Source organism: Tetrahymena thermophila (genome assembly GCF_000189635.1).
Source record: "Tetrahymena thermophila SB210 genomic scaffold scf_8254676, whole genome shotgun sequence".
NCBI lineage: Eukaryota > Ciliophora > Oligohymenophorea > Hymenostomatida > Tetrahymenidae > Tetrahymena > Tetrahymena thermophila.
In genome coordinates, this window is record NW_002476442.1 from 2,232 (window position 1) to 14,609 (window position 12,378).

Consider the following 12,378-nt stretch of genomic DNA (forward strand, 5'->3'; position numbering starts at 1 on the left):
GAATTACTAAACACTGACTTTTAATCAATTAAGCAATCTATTTTTATAATATTTAAATATCTAACAATAAGAATACTATTTTAAAAATTAAATGCTTGAATATGAATTTTTTTTTACTACCTTATTCTAAAAAAATAGCTCTTAAAATAATACAAATATATTTACATTTACTGTCTGCCTTAATATTATTGTTTAGTAAATATAAAAAATAATAAATATATCAAGTTAAGTCTTTGTATATTGGTTAGTATATTTTAATCTCCTAACAATATGACCAGAGATACAAAATCTTTTTTTTTTGATTATGCTGAGTAAATGAATTTTTATAATTTCTTAATAAAATAGTATTTTAATATTTAGAACAATTTTGATCCCCCTTAATATTAATAACATAGATTACAAATTTAAAATTGGTTTGCCTAAAATTTATTTTTTAATTTGATTACATATATAGGTATTACTAGGATGAAGTGTATATGAAGAACTTAGATCATCAAAAAAAAATAATTGTTTAAAACTATACATAAATAGGCCCCATAATAAGATCTATTGGATATCAAAGTAGAGTCTACCTTTCAGATTAGGAATTTGAAACAATTCCGTTTAAGGCGATTTTCTAAGCGCATGATGATGGATTTTTTTTCTCTACTTATTCTAATACGACACTATCTAATACAATAGATAAATAAAATATAAATGCAAAACATTAATATGATCCTAGGACTAGGTTTTGGTATTAAAATAGTATTAATAAGACTTCATTTTACATGAATTAGCCAAGTTTATCATTTGGAAGTCATGAACCATATTTATCATAGTTTGGATGCTAAAAATAATTATATTTAAATCCATAAACTAAAAAAGTAGAAATCCATCATATCTAATGCTTAGATGCTATGCTTTCTAATTTGTCAAATTATTTCTAAACTGTTATCAAATCATCAAAGTAGTACTATGTAATTGATCCAAGGACACTTTAAATAATTTATAATTCTATGAATGAGTACAATTTCTCTTCAATTAAATAAATAGATAACTTTTATAATGTTGAGCTTCAATTTTTGGAGGATTAATAGTAATCTTAGTATTTTCAAAATTTTATTAGCAATAACTACAATAAATGGATTTTTAATACCTCAAATAACACTAAAACCACTTTAAATTAAATGATGAATTAGAGCTAATATTAAGTGATTTTTGATTACAAGAGAAATGGGTCTATTTACAAAGTAATAATAAATCCAATTGTTGGGTTTGATGATATCCCCAAGCACATAACTCGCTACTTAGGAATTAAAGGTCAATAACTTGAATATGTTTATTTATAAATTAGCATGATTTCAGATGAAGATTTAAGAGCAGAAACTAAATAACTAATTTAACTATCTACCATTATCTTAATTATTGCTTCTATTTGTATTTCAATCCTTGGTTTATTGTTATTTTGCGCAATATTTTAATACTTACTTCTTGTCAAAAATTAGGTTTATAAACCTATTGATAAATTGACTTAGATACTGCAAAGAATTAACTTGCTTTAAAAGCTATGTGATATTAATGAAATTATTCTTGAATTTTAATAAAATGCAGATGAAATATTTCTTTCGAAAGAAACTAGGATGCTTTATAATAGTTTTTATGATCTATTTTAGTAGCTTTAATATTTGAGTGAACATTTTTTCATAGAAAATGAAGGAAAAACACTAATTGATCTCAATAAAAAAGTTAAATTTTTTTAAAAATTTAATAATTACTATGCACTAGGAATAGCACACAATAATATTGGATGTATCTTATTAAATCAGAAACACTACTTTTCGTCTTTGGAGCATTTTTAATCTTCAATTATCTGCGCTAAGTATGAAATTCAAGAGTTTTGTGATAAAACAGATTACACTAAATTCCTAAATATACTGCAGCCCTATTCTTTTAGTGACTAAAATATAAATAAGAATATGCCAAATTAAAAAATATAAACATTTTCTTTTGAATATCAAAATAAAATGAAAGATAAATGTATTAATATATCAAATACCAATCAGTTAAGCCAATTTAATATCTAAATAAATTAAAGTAAATTAAAATAGCCAAAAAAAAATTCTCGCATTGGCATTGCAGACTCCTCAATTCTAAATAATTTTAATTAAAAAAATATATCTGGGAATGGCATTTTTACTAAAAATGTAATTTAAATAGAAGATCTTAACAAAGAAGATGAATAATATCAAGAATTGTAAGAACTTATTTCAAATTTGATATTTAGAAAACTTAATTATATTTTCGCTTTGATTATTTAATAATAAGACTTCAGTAATGATTAATAATAGAAATTCCTTTATAGCTTCTGGGAACAAATTAAGAAACTTACTAAAGAACTAATACCGCTATACTCTATCTTACAATGCTAAGAAAATATAAAAGCAATTTGTGAATGTATATTGTCTAAATGCTATTATAATATGAATAAATTTAAAAAGGCTTATTAAAGAATTTAACAATCTAAAAAAATAGTTAAAAATTAGCATGAGCAATTCCAAAAAAAAATAATTGAAAGCAACACTCCAAAAAAAAAAATTACAAAAGAAAGAATTCCTGAGAAAACAGGTCTAAAATTTAGCAGTATTGTAAATTAAAATACACATGAAGTTTTTGATTCTCCTAAAAAATATGTAAATTCTCCTAAGTTTTTCAATAATGAAAGCAATAATAATACGATAATATCTTAGCAAATGGTTTTTGAATATTCTCAAAATGTTTTTATTTCAAAAAACTAACCACAAAAAAAAACAAGTATACTTTAAAGTAAGAAATTTAAGAAATAAGATTAATCAAATGAATTTAATCATAGAGGAAAAGTGATTTCTAGTATAAGCAATTCACTATCACTTTTAAATGTGCCTACTAATAATTTATATGAATTTATTTAGTTTAATTATGCCGAATATCTAATATTTACAAAGTAGTATAAAAAGGCTGCTTATATTCTGACCTCTATTCTTGAGAAAAGCAAACGCTTAATGTCAAATATGCCCTACAGAATTATTTTTAAATTGTAATAAATATTTGATTTATTTAAGATCCAAGATAAATCTATCAGAGACTAATAACAAAGATTTAATAAAAATAAAAATATTAAATTAGTGATTTCATTTGAGATTAACCAACCTCAACAAGATATACTTAAATTATCATTAAATAAATAAAATAATTATAAATATGAAGAAAATTAAAATTTTTCCTTTGATCAATTATAACTATTCATAAAACTTATTGAAGAAGCTTTAGTGAAAAAAGATGATAGTGTGTCTATTTCTTTAAATGATTTATAAAGGAACTCTGTCTTATAATATATGCCGTTAATAAGAACTAGTTAGCTTAAATTTTAAAAAGAATAAATTGTAAATGATTTAAATAAAATTTTTAATTATAATGAATCATTTAATTTAAATCAAAACTATTAACTTCTATATTAAAAATTGAATCATAGATCAAATTCATAACTAACTAATATTTTAATGTAAAACTATTCTTTAGAGTAATTCGAATCAGATTCTAGTGCCGAATTTACTGAATAGCAAAATAATTTCTAAGAAAATCCAAAAAGAAATTCAATTAAATACTTTGAAAGCTTTTATTTCATTTAAATGAAAAACTAACTTTTTCCTTTAAATGATAAACATAGCTTTTATTTTTCTCTAGGTATTTTTGAAGAAAATTAGCAAAATAATATTGAGAATAATCCTGAAATAATTAATTAGTAAGATTAGCATATTGAATTTAAATAAATTAAAATACAAAAGAATTCTCAAATATAGTGTAATAATAATCCAATTAAAAATTTTATAAACCAATAAGATTTAAAATTCTAGCTTGAAAATATAGTTGATTAAGAAAACAATAATGAAAATAATTAAATATTTCAAGATCATCACAGAGAAAACATAAATGAAAAAGAGCAGAATGAATATTTCAATTAAAAAAATTAAACTTTTCATTATTTTATGAAATAGGCTCTAAGCTAACTGATATCCGAATAAATAGGATACAAATTAGTTGAAAGAAAATTTAATTCATCTAAAAAACTTAATTATTTTTAATAGCTAAAAGAGTAATACTAAGATAATAATTTGAACATAAAACTAATTTTATATTAAACTGAAAATATTTAAATATCTAAAAATAACTTATTTCTCAATTTGTGCAATTTATTATCAGCATTTAATATTTAAGTTATTATTTTTTCTAATAGAAGAGGAAGCAACTTTATCGAGGAATGTGCAAACGAAACATTTATATGGGATGATTAAGAAATAATCAAAGTATTTTATTCTGCAGAAAAAATAGTTTAGTACTTAGTTTGCAAAAGAGATTAATTTGATAGATAAGCTTATTTTTCATTTATATAACATTTTTGAATTATTTAAATGTAAAAGCTGTTTTATTAAATTTATTTTTTTATGTTTATCTCTTTCAATGTTAATTCTTTTTTATGAAAATTATTATTTTATTTAAGCGTACATTTATTTACACCCAATTTTTTTTTTAATAAAGCAATTTGAATTAAATCAAATTAGATTGTTTTAAAGGTTTTCTTTTCTTTAAAAATCTTGTTGCTTTATATTATATGGTACTTCAAGGATTAAAGTTCTTGTCGTCGTGCTACCGCAAAAATAGTATTCTATTTCATTGATTTAATTGTTTTGTATTATTTAAATATAAAGTAACATATAAAACTTTATGATTTTACATGTTTAAAAAAAATTTTAAATGATTTTAAAGAATATCAAACAAAATATAATATTTGATGAAAATATTTTACTCAAAGAATATTAAATTTTCCAAATGTACAATATATATTTCTAAATGTCTCTTTTAGGATAAAAAGATTTACTCCTTTTAATATTGAACTAAGATATAAATTAATTTAGAATTATGATGAATCTTTAACAAAATGGAAACAAGTTGCAAATTTATTTTGAGGCAGATTAGTTAATAATTTTATTTTATGTACTATTTATTAGATATATTTATGTCAAAGAATATTAGATTTTTAAAAAGAAGAATACTTCTAAAAACCATTTTTGAGAGAAGAAATTTACTCCTCTTAATTTTAATTTAGGTGTTAATTGATTGATATGGTATTAAAATTGGTCTTTGAACAAAATTGAAAAAAATTATTAATTTTTAGACAGATATGTTAATTTATATTAAATTAATGTTGGTGACTTTTTTTTATTTAATAGACTATTGTTTTTTTTGGAGTTTTTGATTGCTTTATTGTATTTTTTAATTTGAAAACAAGCAATTTTATATAGTTAAATTCTAGTACCTTATTGCGTACTTTCTTATTTTTTAGTAAGGTTTTGCTTTTAATTATAAAAGATAGTACTATTAATTATTATAATATTTGAAGATAAAAAGAATAAAAATAGGACTACTATTTATATATATGCATCCTCTTTTTTCAAAAAAATGTTAATTAATCTAAATAAAATAAAATTTCATCATTCAAAACTCATTTTGAGAAAAAAGCTCAAAATCGAATTTTTTTAATATAAAATGTCTTTTCCATAAGCCTAACAGACAGAATCTTCTCCTAAGATTGAATAATAACCAGAATTATAAAAATAATCATCAACAAATTATGTGATGGATGAAAAAGAGACTCTTTAAGTCGAATAATCTACTGAAAAAAATAGCAATTCTTAACATTAGGAAGGTAAAGGGACTATTTTGAGTTCTACAGCTAACATTCTAAAGAGTGGAATAGGAACTGGAATCTTATTCATGCCTAGCACTTTTTAAGCTTGCGGGATAGGTCTGAGCATTATTTTCATGGTAGTTTGTGCTATAGTCTGCTATTTTTGTTGGTCTTTAATAAGCAGGATTATAAGATTCCAAGAAAGCACAGACACTAAAGATCCAACAAATAGAAATCTAACACTGGAAGATACTGCTGGAAAATTATATGGAAAAAGTTTTAAGGTTTTTTTGTAAGTTTGTACTTATATCTATGCTTATTCTACTTGCTTTGGGTATAGCATATTTATTTATTAGACTCTCTAACCATTTATTTCAAACTACATGGTGACTATGGCAATAATGTTTGCATTCTACCTACCTTTATCAATGTATAAGAATATAGACAAACTTTCTCTATTCACTTATATATGTCTTAGTGCCACAATTATTACTTTACTTATCATCATAGGTAAATCTTGCGATGTGATTAGCACTACAAACGTAAATTTTGCCTCTCTAACAAAATTCGATTTTACTCAGCTGCCTTTACAGTTTGGTGTTTTTTCATTTGCATACGATGTAAACGGAGTATATACAGAAGTGCATGCTTAGATGAAAGATAAAAACTAATTTAATTATGTCTTAAGATACTACCTAAGTATTTTTACTATCTTAGGTATCTTTATTGGAACTATGGGATACATAGCTTTTGGAGAAAATACATAAGCAGTCATTTTCTAAAATATTGGATCTATGGGAGGAGTTGGCACAGCATTAGACTTCCTTTACAGTTTATCTATTTTAGCAAATATTTTACTTTACAATTTCACAATAGTTAAGTTTTTTGACTAAATATTTAGTAAATACATTATCAAAAGCTCTACTTAGAGTTTAATTATATTTTAGCAAGTTTCTCTCAGAGCTATTGTTTTTTTCTCATTTAGCTTTCTAGCTTAATATGTAAACCAAATTAGCAATGTTTTCAACATCTTAGGAAGTATCTTCTGTACCATTTTAACTTATGCTTGTCCCTTACTTCTTTACATTAAAGCAGTTAAAAAATAAAATAACATCATAAAAAAGATTTAGTGTTTAGATGTAGAAAATGATCAAAAGGAATCAAAACCATCAATCGCCTTCTTAAACACTCATTACATTTACTACATCTTAAGTGGACTTTGCTTTATTTTTGGAATCCTAGGTGGTATTTCTGGTCTAGTAAGTACAATTATCTCAATATAGCAAGGATCCTGAAATACATTTTTTTGTATTATTAATAATATAAATCGAATATAAGTAGATATTTTTGATCAAATCTTTATCTTAAAAGTATATAATTTATTATAGATTCTTAATCAAATTGATAAAAATTATTACCATATCAAATAAGTATGTATTCTTATTGTGATTTAAATATATTTTTATAGTAGATTTATAAATTTTACTCATATAAAAAATTCATAAAAATTCAATATTTCAAATCTATTAATTAGATTTATTAATATTACTTTAAATCATAAAAGTTTTGAAATAAGTCTTGTAACAAACCTTCTAATTATCTAAATATTTCACTTGATCTTATTCTAATTTCAATTTAAATAAATTTCTTTTAAAAACAAAAAAGATAATTATGGATAGAAAAAAAAATATTATTCATAAATTAGGTAAATTAATTTACTTAAAATTAATCTATTTATTTTTATGTTCCATGATATTTTGTTTAAATTTTTTAAAAATAAATTAAAGAAATCATTTATTTATTTTTGAGATTTATTATTTAAAATCAAGTCTAAAATATATTAAAAATTTTAATAAAATAGTTCAAAAAAAGATATTACTTATGACAGTAAAAATTATTTTAAGAAGAAATCAGAAAGTGTAATAGGCAATTTTGAAATTCTAATAATATCTAACAGAAAAATAGAATTATTAATTTAAAAAGCAAGAAAATACAAATTGCATATTTAGCATTTAAATCAATAATCTAATTAAATTTTAAAATGAAAATAATTTTACTAAATTTTTAGATAAGATATCATGATATTTTGAAAAAACTATTTTTCTTTATAAATAAATTTGCTTTTGTTTTTTTTTAGAAAAAAATAGGCTCGATTGAAGAAAGCTTAAAACTAGATCGAAACATCATATCCAAAATTTAAAAAATAAATGGTAGTTTGATTATTATTTACGAAATATATTTAAAAATTTGTAAAGATACATTTTTATGATAAATGATATGTGAATTTAAAGCATTTATTAAATTGAATGACTCAACCATAAATCTAAAAATAAAAATCAAAGTTTTGTGAGGTTACATTTTTCTATAGATTAATGTAAGGCTTTGCATATTTGAAAATTTAGAAGGATTATTGAAACTTTAAGAATGAAGATTGGTATCTTTTCAAGTTAATAATTTGACAATTAAGAAAGAAATTTGCTAGTAAAATTACATTTGCTGAAAATTGTAATTTAAAGACTTAATAATAAATAAATGAGTATTGATAAAAGAATTAACAATTAAATATAATTATGTAATTATATCAAAATAATAAATAATTTGTAATAAATTGAGTCAATTAGCTCTTTATCAATTATAGGTGACTTAATTAACTTAATGCGCTAAATCTTAATTCAGTATTTTTGTTTCATCAATTAAACAAATTTTTAATTTGAATACGACATCTATTTTTATGTAAATATTTTCTTAATTCTTTTATAAACATTCTCGTCTTCGTTTAAAATTTATTGGCTTACAATTTTCCAACTGATCCAACTGAAGCAATTATATTTATAGCGAATTCAAGCAATATTCTATGTAATCTATTTATCATTATTTAATTTATTCTTTATAGTGTATTATTTCATCAAATTGAAATTAATTGTGAATTAAATTCAATTATTTTATTAATAAAGGTTTATTTAATTATTAAATTGTCTTTGTTATTAGGTGAAATTTTTTCCAAATCTTACTTTAGACTAATTTCTTAGAATTTATCATAGATTAATGTTTATTTTAGCAAAGTTAAGTTAAAAAAATTTATAGATTCACATTTAGTTGTAGAGATTAAAAAATTAAAATGACAACTATGTAAAATCAAATAGCATAAATTATTCTTAATACACAAATAATCAGTGACGCATTTAATTAGTTTAATTTAAAATTGTAATGATGTATGTCAAAAGACGAATTTCAGTCAATTATCATTCTTGCTGCTAGAACTATGCTACTTAATTAAGGTTTTTGTCTTTTAATAGAAATAATATGAAATTTAGGTGAATTTAGTTGATCCAACAATTAATGAAAATGTTTCAATATGAATTTGTTCATAAATTTTTTTTATTTATTTATAAATGCAAAAATATATTTTGTTTTAATTCGTCTTTTACAAGGCGGATTTTTTGAGAAATCTAAAGATTTGTAATACAACATTTAATAATTATTTACATTGTATTAAGGTTAATAAATTTACGACGGAATTATAGTTAAGTTCTAGTAGTTTCTTGCACTACTAAATGATTAACTGTTTAGATATATCTATAAATTTAATACCTAATAAAATAGAATGTAGATGAAGATTCTTACTTATACTGCATTTTTATGTTTCAAAAATATGTAAAAATTAAATTCACAAATAAAATAATTGTCCTTCATTCATTAAAGTAATCAGCTAGCTAAAAAAAGTTTAAAAATCCAATTAATTTAATTAATTTTTAAATTGAATCTAAAAATCTATAAGAGAACTTAACTTTTTAACTACTTCTAAAATAATGTCTTCTCCTCAACTTGAATAACAATAATCTCTACCTGCTGTAGGCTAATCTCCTGAATAACAAACATCTGGAAATTGCATAATTAATGATACTCCATCAACTGAAGAGAAATAGCTTAGTCAAAAAACTAATTACTCTGTACAAGACTCGTTAGATTAGCCTAAAGGCACAGTCTTAAGTGCCACTGCTAGCATTTTAAAGGGAGGAATAGGAACTGGAATACTTTTTCTACCAAGCACTTTCTAAGCTTGTGGTATTGGTTTAAGCATTATTTTCATGATTATTTGTGCTGTTGTTAGCTACTTCTGTTGGTCTTTAATCAGCAAAATCATAAGATTCCAAGAAAGCACTGACACTAAAGATCCTACTAATAGAAACCTCACTCTTGAAGCAACTGGTGGCAAATTATATGGGAAATCTTTCTTAATTTTCTTGTAAGCTTGCACATACATTTATGCCTACTCTTCATGTTTTGCCTACAGCATTTTTATCTATCAAACACTTAATCCAATAATTCCTAACAATATGGTCATTATGGCTATCATGTTTGCTTTTTATCTTCCATTGTCAATGTATAAGAACATAGACAAACTTTCTTTATTTACTTATCTCGGTCTCTCTGCTACAATCATCACTTTAATCATTATTATTGGTAAATCCTGTGAAGTAATTGATACAACTAACGTAAATTTTTCTTCTTTAACCCAATTCGATTTTACATAAATACCCTTGCAATTTGGTGTCTTCTCCTTTGCTTATGATGTCAATGGCATGTACACTGAAGTTCATGCTTCAATGAAAAACAAAAACCAGTTTGACTCTGTATTAAGATATTATTTATGTATTTTCACTCTTTTGGGTATCTTTGTTGGTATGATGGGTTATATTGCCTTTGGTGCAGACACATAAGCAGTCATCTTCTAAAATATTGGATCTATGGGAGGCGTTGGAACTGCTTTAGATTTCCTTTATAGTTTTTCCATTTTAGCTAGTATTTTACTATACGTCTTTACTGTAGTTAAATTTTTAGATAGTATGATCCAAAAATACATGCTCAAAAATTCTACTAAATGCATGAATTTATTCCAAAAAGTTGCGTTAAGATCTGTAATCTTTTTTTCTTTCACCTTTTTAGCTCAATACGTTAATTAAATTAGTAACGTTTTCAATATTTTGGGATGTATTTTCTGCACTATTCTCACTTACATCTGTCCATTAATTTTTTATGTCAAAGCTGTTAAGAAACAAAAATCTATTCTTAACGCAATTCAAAATGGAGATATTGAAAAAGACACTATTCAAGTGAAACCACCCAACATTTCTGTCCTTGATACTCACTACAAATACTATATTCTAAGCGGCTTGAGTTTTATATTCGGTCTCCTAGGAGGTACATCAGGCCTTGTAAGTACAATCATTTAAATTTAACAAAGCTCTTGAAAAATGAGTAAAAATGAAAAATAATCTAAATAAATTACTTAACTACTATAATAAATAAATATAATTTTAAAATTTTTAAATAATCTAAAATGTAATTTGTAAAAAATATAACTTAAAATACCTTTTATATCATTTTTAATTTCTTATTTATAATCTGATTTGTTATTCAATTTGCTTAAAACTTACACAAAATATACCAAATGCTAAATTTTAAAATATTTATAACAATAATTTGAATTTTTTTGAATAGGAATTAATCAAAATTCAAAAACTTTATTTTGTAAGCGAAATACAAAAAAAAAAGAAATATTTATTTAATGCGACCTAAAAAAATAAGTAGAACTAAGTCTTATTTTTCACATTTCTATTACCACTAGAAATATTATATCTTAATGATAAGAGTATTATTTATTTATGCAAATATATCTTTATCTATCTAATAATAATTTGTCTATTTAATAATAATTCATTAAAAAATACCTTTAAATTGAATCTAAATAAAAAATATCTATGCCTAAATTTAGATAAAAAATGAATCAATCAATATGCAAAAAAAACTTAAAATAAATTAATAATAAAAATTCGTAAGTTAAAATAAGATAAACACATTTCTATTTTAAAATATTGGTACATCATTTAATAAATTCATTTAACAATTTAAGGACTAAAAATTAATTATTTAATAAGAATTCACTATCCAAATGATTACATCTTTTATTAAATTTATCTATATTTTATTTTGATTTCTGGCATTTCAGGCTAAAAATTGATTTTTATTAATTTATTTAATATCTATCTTATTTATCAATTTATTTTTTTTTAAAAACTAATTTTATTTAGATAGATTTTACAAACATATATTAAAAGTCAATAACAATTTACTATTATTTAACTAATAAATTGTTGACTGTATAACAAAATAAATAAATAAATTATTTTTTTACTCTTTGAAATTTAAAAATAATTCTTTTTTTATAAATTTTTTTAGCTAAATATGTTAAGTGACCCTCAAATTATATATATATATATTTATTTTTAAATTATATTATCATTTTTTAGAATAAAAACTCTCTCTAACTTTCTACTGAAGTACTTATTTAATTAATTTAAATAATTTTAATTGTTTTAAGAATAATAATAATAAATAAATGAGGTTGTATTTAACTAAAATATTAAAAAAATTTTAAATTATAAATAAATTTTTTGAAATTAAAATACATCATTAAAATTGTATAATTTGTTTATGATTCTACTTTAATATCAATTTATATATTTTTTGTTGGTTGATTATATTTAAATGAATTAAATAGAAGATATATTAATATAAAAAATTAACTTATTTTGCTCCCTTGTTTAAAAAATTTATATTTTGAATAAAATTAAAAAATAAATTTTAATTTATAATGTAATAAACTTCTACAATTA

At 21.9% G+C, this 12,378-nt stretch overlaps 5 protein-coding genes across 5 annotated transcripts; 4 read left to right on the top strand and 1 right to left on the bottom strand. All coding sequences in view use genetic code 6, as the record gives it.

Annotated features, from left to right (window-relative positions):
- Positions 1–556: 556 nt before the first annotated feature.
- On the bottom strand, positions 557–807 carry TTHERM_001188318 (hypothetical protein; the record flags this gene model as incomplete). Its single annotated transcript, XM_012796988.1, has 2 exons — positions 557–669; positions 768–807. 2 exons carry the CDS (start codon positions 805–807, stop codon positions 557–559), a joined length of 153 nt encoding a protein of 50 aa, XP_012652442.1.
- A 1,922-nt stretch (positions 808–2,729) lies between these two features.
- On the top strand, positions 2,730–3,406 carry TTHERM_001188319 (hypothetical protein; the record flags this gene model as incomplete). Its single annotated transcript, XM_012796989.1, has 2 exons — positions 2,730–3,284; positions 3,332–3,406. 2 exons carry the CDS (start codon positions 2,730–2,732, stop codon positions 3,404–3,406), a joined length of 630 nt encoding a protein of 209 aa, XP_012652443.1.
- Positions 3,407–3,644: 238 nt separating this feature from the next.
- Positions 3,645–4,415, top strand: TTHERM_01188320 (hypothetical protein; the record flags this gene model as incomplete). The annotated part of the gene is made up of 1 exon (XM_001013495.4): positions 3,645–4,415. One exon carries the CDS (start codon positions 3,645–3,647, stop codon positions 4,413–4,415), a length of 771 nt encoding a protein of 256 aa, XP_001013495.4.
- A 1,144-nt stretch (positions 4,416–5,559) lies between these two features.
- On the top strand, positions 5,560–6,996 carry TTHERM_01188330 (transmembrane amino acid transporter protein; the record flags this gene model as incomplete). The annotated part of the gene is made up of 1 exon (XM_001013496.1): positions 5,560–6,996. The coding sequence occupies one exon, from the start codon at positions 5,560–5,562 to the stop codon at positions 6,994–6,996; it is 1,437 nt and encodes a 478-aa protein (XP_001013496.1).
- Positions 6,997–9,510: 2,514 nt separating this feature from the next.
- On the top strand, positions 9,511–10,953 carry TTHERM_01188340 (transmembrane amino acid transporter protein; the record flags this gene model as incomplete). The annotated part of the gene is made up of 1 exon (XM_001013497.1): positions 9,511–10,953. One exon carries the CDS (start codon positions 9,511–9,513, stop codon positions 10,951–10,953), a length of 1,443 nt encoding a protein of 480 aa, XP_001013497.1.
- Positions 10,954–12,378: the final 1,425 nt, after the last annotated feature.